General features: G+C 42.3%; 1 protein-coding gene across 1 annotated transcript; it reads right to left on the reverse strand.

Annotated features, from left to right (window-relative positions):
• Positions 1 to 863: 863 nt before the first annotated feature.
• On the reverse strand, positions 864 to 1,238 carry LOC138905140 (uncharacterized). Its single transcript, XM_070193647.1, has one exon. It carries the CDS (start codon positions 1,236 to 1,238, stop codon positions 864 to 866), a length of 375 nt encoding a protein of 124 aa, XP_070049748.1.
• Positions 1,239 to 14,824: the final 13,586 nt, after the last annotated feature.

The following is a 14,824-nucleotide window of genomic DNA, read 5'->3' on the forward strand; positions in this document are numbered from 1 at the left end:
CTCTTTCCCAACTCGCTTCTGCGAGCTCGCACCTGCGAGAAAATGTCCGCATGTGCGATTACACTAGAAGGCAAAATTTTTAGATTTTTTTTTAAGTCCAAATTTCGATCCGTTAACCATCTGAAACTCACCCGAGGCCCCCGAGACCTCAACCAAACATACCAACAAGTCCCAAAACATCATCCAAACTTAGTCGAAACTTCAAAACACATTAAACAATGCAAAAACCACGAATCATACCCCAATTCAAACTTAATGAAACTAAGAATTTTCAACTTCTACATTTGATGCCGACACCTATCAAATCAAGTCCGATTGACCTCAAATTTTGCGCACAAGTCACAAATGACATAACAGACCTATTCTAATTTTCAGAATCGGATTCCGACCCCGATATCAAAAAGTCAACGCCTCGGTCAAACTTTCAAGGTTAAATTTATATTTTAGCCATTTCAAGCCTAATTTAACTACAGATTTCCAAATAATTTTGCGAACACGCTCTTATGTTCAAAATCACCATACAGAGCTATTGGAATCATCAAAACTCTATTCCGGAGTCGTTTACACATAAGTCAACATCCAGTCAATCTTTTCAACTTAAGTTTTAAACCTTGAAACTAAGTGTTCTAATTCATTCCAAAACCTCACCGAACCCGAACCAATTACCCCGACAAGTTAAATAACAACCGTAAAGCACAATTTGAGCAGTAAATGGGGAAACGGGGTTGAAATACTCAAAACGACCAGTCGGGTCATTACATTCTCCCCCTCTTAAACAAACATTCGTACTCGAACGAGTTTAGAATCATTCCTGAAGTCTCAAATAGGTGTGGATATTTGCTCTGCATCTCCCGCTCAATCTCTCAGGTAGCTTCTCCGACTAGCTGGCCTCTCCGTTGCACTTTCACTGAGGCTATGCTCTTTGATCTCATCTTTCGAACCCCTTGGTCTAAAATGGCCACCAGATCCACATCATAAGTCAAATTTCCATCCAATTGCACTGTACTGAAATCAAAAACATGAGACAGATCTCCGTCATACTTCCAGAGCATAGATACATGAAACACTAGATGAACACTCAATAGACTAGGTGGAAAGGAAAGTTCATTAGCCACCTCTTCAATCTTCTTAAGCACCTCGAATGCCCCAATATACCGAGCGCTCAATTTTCCCTCATTTACGAACCTCAACACACCCTTCATGGGTGAAATATTGAGCAGAACCTTCTCCCCAACCATGTATGCAACATCACGGACCTTCATGTTGGCATAACTCTTCTGTCTAGACTGCGCCGTGCAAAGTCGCTCCTGAATCAATTTAACCTTCTCCAAAGCATCCTGAACCAAATAAGTACCCAATAGCATAGCCTCACCTGGATCAAACAAACCCACATGAGGCTGATACCTTCTCCCATATAAAGCCTCATACGGAGCCATATGAATACTCGATTGGTAACTGTTGTTGTAGGCAAACTCCGCAAGTGGTAGAAACTGATCCCAAGAACCCTCAAAATCAATGACACAAGTGCGTCGCATATCCTCCAATATCTGAATAGTGCGCTCAGACTGTCCGTCCGTCTGAGGATGGAATGTTGTACTCAACTGCACCTGTGTGCCCAATTCTCGTTGTACTGCTCTCCAAAACAATGATGTAAACTGCGTGCCCCAATCTGAAATAATGGACACCGGCACACCGCGAAGGCGAATAATCTCGCGAATATAAATCTCAGTCAACCGCTTTGAATAATAAGTAGTACCAACTGGAGTAAAATGCACGAACTTGGTAAACAGATCTACAATCAGTCAAACAACATCAAACTTTCTTAAAGTCCATGGGAGTCCAACTATGAAGTCCATGGTGATACGCTCCTACTTCCACTCCGGAATTTCAAGTCTCTGAAGCAATCCGCCTGGTCTTTGATGCTTGTACTTCACCTATTAACAATTTAAACATCGAGCTACAAACCCAACTATATATTTCTTTATTCGCCTCCACCAATAGTGCTGCCTCAAATCCTGATACATCTTCGCGGCACCTGGATGAATGGAGTACCACGAACTGTGAGCCTACTAGAGAATCAACTCATGCAAACCATCTACATTAGGCACACATAGCCTGCCCTGCATCCGTAATACACTGTCATCCCCAAAAGTGACTTCCTTGGCATCACCATGATGAACCGTGTCCTTAAGGACAAGCAGATGGGGGTCATCATACTGACGTTCTCTGATACGATCATAAAGAGAAGACTAATAAACCACACAAGCCAAAACTCGGCTCGGCTCGGAAATATCCAATCTGACAAACTGGTTAGCCAAGGCCTGAACATCTAAGTCTAAAGGCCTCTCACCAATAAAAATGAATGGAAGGCTACCCATACTCACCGCCTTCCTACTCAAGGTATCGGCCACCACATTGGCCTTCCCGGGATGATACATAATAGTGATATCATAGTCCTTTAGCAGCTCCAACCATCTCTGCTGCCTCAAATATAGATCCTTCTGTTTGAGCAAGTGCTGGAGACTAATATGATCTGTAAACACCTCACAAGACACACCATAAAGATAATGCTTCTAAATCTTTAATGCATGAACAATAGCTGCCAACTCCAAATCATGAACATGGTAGTTCGTTTCATATGGCTTCAACTGACGCAAAGCGTAAGCAATTACTCTACCCTCCTGCATTAAGACAAACCCAATACCAATCCGAGAAGCATCACAATACACTGTATAAGAGCCTGAAGCTGAAGGAAAAACTAGAATTGGAGCTGTGGTCAAGGCGATTTTGAGCTTCTGAAAGCTCTCTTCACACTCATCCGACCACCTGAATGGAGCACCTTTCTGGGCCAATTTAGTCAAAGGCGATACAATAGATGAGAAGCGCTCCACAATGCGACGATAATAACCAGCCAAGCCGAGAAAACTCTAAATCTCAGTAGCTGAAGATGGCCTGGGACAGCTCTGAAATGCCTCTAATTTCTTCGGATCCACCTTAATCCTTTCACTGGACACTATGTACCCCAAGAATGCCAACGAACTAAGTCAGAACTCACACTTAGAGAATTTAGCATAAAGTCTCTCCTCTCTCAGCCTCTGTAATACAATACCCAAGTGCTGTGCATACTTCTTCTGGCTTCATGAGTACACCAGGATATCATCAATAAATACTACGATAAATGAATCAAGATATGGTTGGAATACACTATTCATCAAGTGCATAAATGTTGCTGGGGCGTTGGTCATCCCAAAAGACATCACGAGAAATTCATAGTGACCATAACGGGTCCTAAATATCGTCTTTAGAATATCCGAATCCCTAATTTTCAACTGGTGATACCCGGATCTCAAATCAATTTTGGAGAATACCCTCACTCCCTGAAGCTGGCCAAATAAATCATCAATACGCTGCAAAGGATACTTGTTTTTGATCGTAACTTTGTTTAACTGCCTATAATCGATGCACATCCACATAGTACCATCTTTTGTTTTCACAAACAGGACCGGTGCACCCCAAAGCGACACATTAGGACTAATAAACCCCTTATAAAGGAATTCCTGAAGTTGCTCTTTTAATTCCTTCAACTTAGCTGGTGCCATACAATACGAAGGAATAGAAATTGGCTGAGTACCGGACACCAAGTCAATACCAAAATCAATATCCCTGTCGTGTGGCATACCCGACATCGCCAACGACACGGTTTTTGTGTGACAGTCCAGAATAGCATGACATGGAGACAACCAATCCGTACTCAAGATTACATCGAAATCAACCATACTAAGCAATAAGAGATCAACTCTAGTCTCCAGTGCCCCAATAGTTACCACACACGACTAATACACACGATCCACAATAATAGTATCGACCACTGGCGTAGATACACGAACATGTGAAACTAAAGACTTTTGGGGCATGTCCAGATAATATGTAATGTACGATGATACATATTAATAAGTGGAACTAGAGTCAAATAATATAGAAGCTTCCCTGTGGCACACTGAGATAATACCTATGTCATGACCCAAAACCTAACCCGTCGTGATGGCGCCTATCGTGGCGCCTATCGTGATAATAGGCAAGCTGGCAATTCCAAAACACTTTCAACATTTAACAGAAATGAATTAAGACATTTAAAATAACCAGAGTTTTTCATAAAAATGGGGTAAAACCCAAAAAAAACATGAGTGAAAAAAATAGCCCGACATCGGGATGTCACTAAGTACATGAGCATCTATAGCAGGAGCAGTCTAATACAACATCTAAGGAATAAGAACTGAAAGAAGAATAAGATAATGAAGGAGAGCCAAGGCCTGCGAATGCATTGCAGCTACCTTGATAGTCTCCGAAATCAACTGCTCAAATATCAACATCCGCTACTATCGGGAATAGTTGGATCTGCACACGAAGTGCAGGGTGTAGCGTGAGTACAACCAACTCAGTAAGTTACAAAAATAAATAAGGAACTGAGAAGGTAGTGATGAGCTATACAATTACAGTTCATTTTCAATAATTCCAGCAAAGAATAGGCATGCTTTCAAATCTGGCAGTTTAAATCACATCAGTGTTATACAATTCAAGTTCAGGTAATCTAGATATAGAATCTTTTAGAAATTTTACAACAATGACAGATAGTAACTAAGTGCATCAACAAATGAAAATCAAGTACAACGTCTCAAGGCAACAGTCACTCAACTCATCACAACAGCTCAATCACTCGGCTCACAGCCCTCAGTACTCATACTCAATAGGTACCTGCGCTCTCTGAGAGTGTGCAAATGCCGGAGGGGCTCCTTCAGCCCAAGCGCTATATCGTTGTGGCGTGCAACCCGACCCAATCATATAAGTAGCCATAAGGCTCGTTGTGGCGTGCAACCCAATCCACAGTCCATAAATATCCATAAGGATTGTTGCGGCGTGCAACCCGATCCATATACACTCACATAGCTCACAGCTCGGCACTCAGGCCTTATCTCAGTCACTAACCTCTCCAGCCTCTCGGGCTCTCAAAAATCATACAAATCAGTCCAAAAGAGATAATAACAAGTATCAACAAGAAAATAAGAGGAACGGAGATATGACACGTAAGTAAAACTATGACTAAGTTCAAGACTGCAAATAGCAGTTAATTCAACGGGTACCCGACCATTGCGGGTCCCAATAGTTATATCATATAGCCTAAGCATGGTTTCTAACATGAATGTCAGTCAAATATTTAGAAGACACAGGGAGCATGCAATTAACAGTTAACTATTTGACTTTACAGTCTCACGGGATAGACTGTGCACGCTTACACAACCATCACCTAGCATGTGCATCACCTCCAAAACAATCACATCATACCGAAATTCGGGGTTTCATACACTCAGGACCAGATTTAAAACTGTTACTTACCTCAAATCGCGCAAAATCCTACTCTGAAATGCCTTTGCCCCTCGAATCAGCCTCCAAACGCCCCGAATCTAGCCACAAGCAGTACAATATAATTAATATAGGCTAAAAGAATCAATTCCACAAGAAAAATAAGAAATTATAAGCCAAAATCCGAAATAGTCTCAAATCGGCCCCCGGGCCCACGTCTCGAAATCCGACAAAAGTCAAAAAATATGAACACTCATCCACTCACGAGACCAACCATACAAGAATTACTCGAATCCAACCTCAAATCACCTTCCAAAACTCGAAATTTTAGCCTATGAAGTTTCTACCATTTTACCCAAATCCTTAATTAGATGATGAAAATATCAATAGATTTATGAAATATAGTCCAATCCAAGTTATATTCACTCACCCAAACAATATTCTTGAAGAAACCTCGAAACATCACCTCACACCGAGCTCTCAAAGTCCCAAAATTGAAATGGGAATCAAACCCTCGAAATCCCATTTTCGGCCCAGTTATTCCGCATCCTCGGACCTACTGTCGCACCTGCGATGCCGCACCTGCAGAATTTCCCTCGAAGGTGCGGAAATGACTTAAGGGATTGGGTCCGCATCTATGAGAAAGGGGCCGTACCTACGCGCCCGCTCCTGCGGATATCTTCCACTTCTGCGATCCACTCCAGGGCACGTCCGCTTCTACGATCCATCCTCCGCAGATGCGGCTCCGCTTCTGCGGGCTAATCTCGTACCTGCGCCTACATACCAAGCTTGACCAAACCGCACATGCGCTCCTCCTTCCGCATATGCGAGTATCCACCTACGGCTTCCCCCCCGCAGGTGCGAAAGCACCAGAAACCAAAAAACTTCAGCCACTTGCCTAAGTCTAAATTCAACCTGTTACGCATCTGAAACACACCCGAGGCCCCCAGGACCTCAACCAAATATACCAACAAGTCCTAAAACACCATAAGAACTTACTCGAACCCTCAAAACACGTCAAACAACAACAAAAACATAAATCACCCTCCAATCCAAACTTAATGAACTTGTAAATTTCCAAATTCTACAAATGATGCCGAATCATACCAAACCACATCCGATTGACCTCAAATTTTGCACACAAGTCATATTCAACATTACGGACCTACTCAAACTTCCGGAATCAGAATCCGACCCAAATATCAAAAAGGCAAACCCCCGGTCAAACTTCCCAAAAATTTGACTTTCGCCATTTCAAGTCTAAATCAGCTACAGACCTCAAATTAACAGTCCGGACATGTTCCTAAGTCCAAAATCACCCAATAGAGCTAACATAACCGATGGAACTCCATTTCGGAGTCGTCTTAATATAGTTCCGACTATGGTCAAAATTTTGAGACTTAAGCTTCCGTTTTAGGGACTAAGTATCCCAAAACACTCTGAAACCAAAAACAATACCTCTCGGTAAGTCGCATAAGCATAAATAGATCTGGGAAAAACAATAAATAAGGGATCGAGGCTAATGCACTCAAAACGACCGACCGAGTCATTACATCCTCCCCCTCTTAAAACAATCATTCGTCCTCGAACGGGCATAGAGACATACCTGAAGTGGTGAAAAGATGAGGATAACAGATGCGCATATCATGCTCAGTCTCCGAAGTCGCCTCCTCGACCGGCTGACCCCTCAATTGAACCTTCACGGAAGTAATGTTCTTTGACCTTAGCTTTCTGACCTACCTGTTCATAATAGCCACTGGCTCCTCGACATAAGATAGATCCTTGTCCAATTGGACTGTGCTGAAATCCAACACGTGAGACGGATCGCCGTGAGATGGACCGCTGTGATACTTTCGGAGCATAGAAACATGTAATACTGGGTGAACTCCTGCTAGACTGGGAGGAAAGGCAAGCTCATAAGCAGCCTCCACAATACGTCACCTCAAATGGACCGATAAACCTCAGGCTCAGTTTGCCCTTCTTTCCAAACCTCATAACACCCTTCATGGGTGACACCCGGAGCAAGACCCACTCTTTAACCATGAATGCAACATCGCAAACCTTCCGATCTGTATAACTCTTCTGTCTAGACTGGGCTGTGTGTAGTCTATCCTGAATCACCCTAACCTTCTCCAGAGCATCCTGAACCAAGTCTGTACCCAATAATTGAGCCTCGCCCAGCTCGAACCAACCCACTGGAGACCTACACCACCTAGCATACAGAGCCTCGTACGGTGCCATCTGGATTGTAGACTGATAACTGTTATTGTAAGCAAACTCTGCTAGAGGCAATAACTGATCCCGCAACCCCCCAAACTCCATCACACATGCACGGAGCATATTCTCTAATATCTGTATAGTGTGCTCAAATTGTATGTCCGTTTGAGGGTGAAACGCCGTGCTCAACTCCACTAGAGTACGCAACTTATGTTGTACGGCCCTCCAGATCCATGATGTAAACTGCGTACCCCGGTCAGATATACATCATGAAGCCTGACGATCTCTCGGATATACACTCGAGCTAGCTGCTCGAAAGAATAGGTAGTCATCACAGGAATGAAATGAGCTGACTTGGTCAGCCTATCCATAATCACCCAAATTGCATCAAACTTTTGCTAAGTTCGTGGAAACCCAATAACGAAATCCATAGTGATCCACTCCCATTTCCACTCTGGAATTTCTAATTTCTTAAGCAACCCAGCTGGTCGTTGATGCTCATACTTCACCTGCTGGAAATTTAAGCACCAAGCTACATACTCCACTACATCCTTCGTCATTCTTCCCCAGCATTAATGCTACCTCAAGTCCTAATACATCTTTGCGGCACTCGGATGAATAGAATACCGTGAACTGTGAGCCTCCTGGAGAATCATCTCTCACAAACCATCTATATTGGGCACACACAGCCTGCCTTACATCCTCAATGCACCATCATCCCCTATTGTGACCTCTTTAGCATCACCGTGCTGGACCGTGTCCTTAAGGACAAGTAGATGGGGGTCATCAAACTGACGCTCCCTGATACGGTCATAAAGGGAAGACCGAGAGACCACACAAGTCAATACTCAACTCGGCTCAGAAACATCCAATCTAACAAACTGGCTGAGGATGGCCTGGGCATAAAGCTTCCCCCACGGTGCACGCCTATACACCTGTCACCTAGAATGTGCATCACATCCAAAACAATCACATCATACCGATATCTGGGGTTTCATACTCTCAGGACCAGATTTAAAACTGTTACTTACCTCAAACCGTGCAAAATCTTACTCTGAAATGACTTTGCCCCTCGAATCAGTCTCCAAACGCCTCGAATCTAGCCACAAGCAGTACAATATAATTAATATAGGCTAAAATAATCAATTCCACAAGAAAAACAAGGAAATTATAAGCCAAAATCCGAAATAGGGTCAAATCGGCCCCCGGGCCCACGTCTCGAAATCCGTCAAAAGTCACAAAATATGAACACCCATCCACTCACGAGTCCAACCAACAAGAATTACTCAAATCCAACCTCAAATCACCTTCCAAAGCTCAAAATTTTAGCCTATGAAGTTTCTATTATTTCCCCCCAAATTTATAACTCAAATCCCTAATTAGATGATGAAAATAGCAATAGATTCATGAAATATAGTCCAATCCGAGTTAGAATCACTTACCCCAACAATCTTCTTGAAGAATCCTCGACAAATTGCCTCACACCGAGCTCTCAAAGTCCCAAAATCAAAATGGGAATCAAATCCTCGAAATCTCATTTTCTGCCAAGTTATTCCGCATCTTCGGACCTATGTCGCACCTATGATTCCGTACCTGCAAAATTTCCCTCGCAGGTGCAGAAATGACTTAAGGGGTTGGGTCCACATCTGCGAGCAAGGGGCCGCACCTGCGTTCTTGATCATGTGGATATCTTCCGCTTCTGCGATCCACACGCTCTAGGGCACGTCCACTTCTGCGATCCATCCTCCGCTGATGCGGCTCCGCTTCTGCTGACCAATCTTGCAACTGCGCCCACCGACCAAGCTTGACCAAACCGCACATGCGCTCCTCCTTCCGCACGTGTGAGTACGCACCTGCGACCTCCCCACCGTAGGTGCGAAACCTCCAGAAACCAGAAAACTTCAGCAATTTGCCTAAGTCCAAATTGAACCCATTAAGCATCTGAAACACACCCGAAGCCCTCGGGACCTCAATCAAATATACCAAAAAGTCCTAAAACACTATACGTACTTAGTCGATCACTCAAAATACTTCAAATAACAACAAAAACATGAATCACCCTCCAATCTAAACTTAATGAACTTTGAAATTTCCAAATTCTACAAATGATGTCGAATCATACCAAACCACCTCCGATTAACCTCAAATTGTGCACACAAGTCATATTCAACATTACGGACCTACTCCAACTTTCGTAATCAGAATCCGACCCCGATATAAAAAAGTCAACCCCTCGGTCAAACTTCCCAAAAATTTAACTTTTGCCATTTCAAGTCTAAATCAGCTACATACCTCAAATTCATAGTCTGGACATGCTCCTAAGTCCAAAATCACCCAACGGAGTTAACAAACCCATCGAAACTCAATTTCAGAATTGTTTTCACATAGTTCTGACTATGGTCAAAATCTTGAGACTTAAACTTCCGTTTTGTGGACTAAGTGTCACAAAATACCCCGAAACCAAAAATAAGACCTCCCGACAAGTCAAATAAGCAGAAACAGATACAAAGAGAGCGATAAATAGGGGATCAGGGCTGTTTCACTCAAAATTACTGGCCTGGTTGTTACAACATGTGATCACTACATCTAAAGAAATAACATATGGTCTGGCATGAAAAGCATAGAATCGAGCCTGACCGCCACTTGATCGGCCTCCCCCTCTTGGGTGACCCCTAGTTGACTGAGCCCCACCACGGGCTGGCTGGGTGGGCGGTGAAGTAAATGGTGCTGAGGCCGTAGTCTGATTCATTTGCTACACTGGACCTCCTAGACGACGAGGACATTGTCTCCACATATGCCCAAATTCCCCAGTACTGGTGGTGGTGAGGAATGAATCGAGCCCCAAGAACCAAAATAACCCCTAGAAGCACCGGTGCAAATGAACCCTGAACTGAAGGAGCACGAGACAAACTCTGGGATATAAGGGCATTGAGAGATGACTGACCCTGATGAGAACTGTATGAACCATGGCTGGATGATGCACCACGGTGAACTGGATGACCCGTCTGAGCATGTCTGTAAGGACGACCCCTGACGTGGTAAAAATGACCCCCTAAAGGAACACCGCTGACACCACTCGATCCACGAAGCCTCTTGGCCTCCCTCTCTCCTCGCACCTAGCTATGGACCATATCTATCTACTGAGCAATGTCAACTACCTCATCAAAAGTAGCACCAAACACCCTCTCCCGAGTCATAAGTAACCGAAATTGATATGTGAGGCCATCAATGAACCTCCTAATCCTCTCCCTATTAGTGGGAACCAACCAAACTGTGTTAAGAGCTAACTCAGAAAACCTCATCTCGTACAACGTCACAGACATGCCCTTCTGTTGTACCTGCTCAAATTGTCTGTGCAGCTCCTCTCTACGAGATTGCAGTACAAACATCTCCAAAAATATAACAGAAAACTCATGCCATGTAAGTGGTGCTGCACCGACTAGTCTACGCCTCTCATAAGCCTCCCACCATCTAAAGGCAGTCCCAGAAAATTGAAAAGTAGTGAATGAGACTCCACTGGTCTTCAGAATACCCACTGTCCGAAGCATTCCCTGGCACTTATCCAGAAAACCCTAAGCATCCTCTGACTCAGCACCGCTAAATGATGGGGGTCGAAGACTCCCAAATCTTTCAAGTCTTCTATGCTCATCATCATTCTAATAGGACCAACCTGGGCCTGAGCAGCTGTAACCGGCTGGACTGGTAGTGCCCGAAGTATTTGAAGTCCCTATACTACCTGCTCCATGGTACGGGCGACAGAGGTATGAGTACCTCCCCTGGCCTAAGAAGTGGCTGGTGTGGCCTGAGCCGAAACCACCTGAGCAAGGCCAGTGCAAATTGTCATTATCTAGGTCAAAGTCTCCTGAAGGCCTAGAATCATAATAGGCACAGCTGGTGCCTGAGCTGGTCCCGCCGACTCAATTATATCTAGAATATGATCCTAAGCTGGAGAAAATAGTGGTGCTACAGGTGTTGCTCCAATTGTCATACGAGTTACACCTCGACCTCTACCTCGGCCCCGGCCTCTAACATGGCCCCAGCCTCTAGTGGCCCTAACTGGTGGCTGATCGTCCGATATGATAGTATGTATCCTCACCATCTATGAGAGAATAGAATAAGAAAAATTTAGTTTCCGGAATCAACAAATTCTCACGACAGAATACAAGAAAGTGCAAATTTCCTAAGAGTTTGACAACCTTTCAAAGATATGTATAGACGTCTTTGTACCGATCCGCAAGACTCTACTAAACCTGCTCATGACTCGTGAGACCTATGTAACCTAGGCTTTGATACCAACTTGTCACGATCCAAAATCCTAACTTGTCGTAATGGAACCTATCGTGGTACTAGGCAAACCGACATTGTGGAATAATCCCAACACTTTTAATAAGAAAATGAATTAAAGCATTTTAAATAACAAAGATTCTCATAAATAGGTATAATAACCCAATCTCAATGTGGAATTTCCCTACTATCGAGTGCCATAGAGTACATGAGCATCTATACATCATAAGTCTGAATAACACGGCCTTTAATAGTCGGGGAATAAATACAATAAGAAAGAAGATATATAAGGAGAGACAAGGTATGTGAAACACTGGCAACTACCTTGGAATCTCCGGAAAAAAATCAATTACGCAAAGAAATCAACACCCACTGTGTCCGGAAATACCTGGATCTGTACAGGAAGTGCAACGTGTAGTATGAGCACAACCAACTCAGTAAGTAACAATACTAAATAAAGATCTTAAAATAGTGACGAGCTTCACAGCTAAGTCCAATTACAGTAATTTCCAACATAAGAAGGTAAGCATGCTTTCAAGTTCAACATTCAAATTGTAACGACCCGTCCGATTGTTTTGAGTATTACAACCTTGTTTCCCCATTTACTGCTCAATTTGTGCTTTACAGTTGTTGTGTGACTTGTCGGGGTAATTGGTTTGGGTCCGGTGAGGTTTTGGAATGAATTGGAACACTTAGTTCCAAGGTTTAAAGCTTAAGTTCAAATAGTGACCGGATGTCGACTTATGTGTAAACGATCCTGAAATGGAGTTTTGATGATTCCAATAGCTCCGTATGGTGATTTTGGACTTATGAGCGTGTCCGGAATTTTTTGTTTTGAAATCCGTAGTGAAATTTGGCTTGAAATGGCGAAAGTTGAATTTTTGGGAAGTTTAACTGGTGAGTTGACTTTTTGATATCGGGGTCGGAATCCAATTCTGAAAATTTTCATAGCTCCGTTATGTCATTTATGACTTGTGTGCTAAGTTTGAGGTCAATCGGACTTGATTTGATAGGTTTCGACATCGAATGTAGAAGTTGGAAATTCTTAAGTTTCTTAAGCTTGAATTGGGGTATGATTCGTGGTTTTAGCGTTGGTTTATGTGATTTGAGGATTCAAATAAGTTCGTATGATATTTTAGGATTTGTTGGTGTATTTGGTTGAGGTCCCTAGGGCCTTGGGTGATTTTCGGATAGTTAACGGATCAAAAGTTGGACTTAAACAGCTGCTGCAATTTTTCTGCTGGAAATTCGGGGGCAGAAATCGAAGCCATGATCGAAGCCAGGATCGAGGTCAGGATCGAAGCCATGATCGAGGGCCAGGATTGAGGGCCATGATCGAAGCCAGGATCAAGGGCCAGGAACAAAGCCATGATCGAGGGCCAGGATCGAGGGCCAAGATTGATGCATGATCGAGGGCAGCCTGGACATAACTTTAAGTTATAAAGTAGGGGACTTCGTCCCATTTTCCATTTATGACAAATTGCAGCTTAGGGAGAGGCAATTTTTGAGACATTTTCTAGGAAAATCATTAGGGGTAAGTGATTCTAACTCGAAGTTGGTCAATATACACGAATATATCATTGTTTTCACCATTTAATTAGTGTTTTTAGATTGCAATTTAGGCAAATTTTAGATATCTCATAGAACCGAATTTTTAAGATTTCAGTGTTGATTCAGAGTCAAATTTGAGTGAAACTGGTATGGTTGGACTCGTAATTGAATAGGTTGTCGGATTTTATGAGTTTTGCCGGATTCCGAGACGTGGACACCAAGGCCGAACTTTGCGTTAATTTTAGATTTTTATTGAAAAATATAGTATTTTCTTATGAATTTGATTCCTATCAATTTTGTTGACTTTATCAAATTATTTTGGCTAGATTCGAGCTATTCAGAGTTGAATAATCGAGGAAAAGGCCTGCTAGTGGATTAAATTAGAGCAAGTCGAGCTAAGTGACTTGTCTAACCCTGTGTGTGGAAAATTCCCCTAGGATTGGTATTGATATGATAATTGTAATGTGTTGAAAGTCGTGTACAAGAGGTGATGAGTGTATACACAGACTAAATGTGGAAGGTTATGTCTTTAAATTGTGTAAGAGCACTATTACATATTAATTAAATTAATGTATTATGTTATATTCATCATAATTAATATATTTTCGTATTTTAAATTTGCCTGACTTGTTCCTGCTAAGTGTTTTACCTGTTTTGTTGAAATTTTGCTTCTTTTGTTCTGTGCATTATTTGAAGGTTGAATTTCTTTAATCTAAATATTATTAATATGAAGTATTTGATATTTAAATTTGGTACGGAGGCAACATATTAAAAATTTCGAAATATTATTTTTGCTGAATATTTATTTGAGATTTTCGTACTCATTGTGATGAGCCGTGAGCATATTATGGAAAATATTATTGTTGACTTATTTTGACATGAGCCGTGAGTTCTTTATTATGGAAAATATTGTTGTTGACTAATTTGGCATGAGCCGTGAGCTCTTTATTATGAAAAATATTGTTGTTGATTTATTTTGGCAAGTTGAAATATTTGGGCACGCAAATTATGATATATTGTGATATTAATACGCATGTCGTGGTATAACGTCTGGGTGTTCAAACGCATGCGGTGAGATAAGGGTGGCTTGATACGCGTGGCTAGTAGGGGAACTACTAAAAATCATGCGGTGTGATAAGGATGGCCAAAACGCGGGATGCTATTTCGGAAAAAATGTTTTCTTTAAAATTAAACGTGAAGGCTCCCGCGATGATATAAGGAAATGAGATATTGTGAATTTATTTATGATTTGGGACTACGAGGCGGTACCTCGGGAGTTCCCTTGTTGATATTTCTTGATGGCTGCAATTGCCTTTGATTATTGTTGTGATTTTTCCTAAAGTTGTAAATTTCTGTTTTCTTTCCATGAGGTATTATTTGCCCTTATTCTGTGTAATTTAATGGTAACATGCTA

The sequence above is a fragment of the Nicotiana tomentosiformis genome, chromosome 2, assembly GCF_000390325.3.
Source record: "Nicotiana tomentosiformis chromosome 2, ASM39032v3, whole genome shotgun sequence".
NCBI classification, from domain to species: domain Eukaryota; kingdom Viridiplantae; phylum Streptophyta; class Magnoliopsida; order Solanales; family Solanaceae; genus Nicotiana; species Nicotiana tomentosiformis.

Bases quoted from the DNA above. Each gene is read 5' to 3' on its own strand.
- LOC138905140 (XM_070193647.1), bottom strand. From the start codon at position 1,238: ATGGTTGGGGAGAAGGTTCTGCTCAATATTTCACCCATGAAGGGTGTG.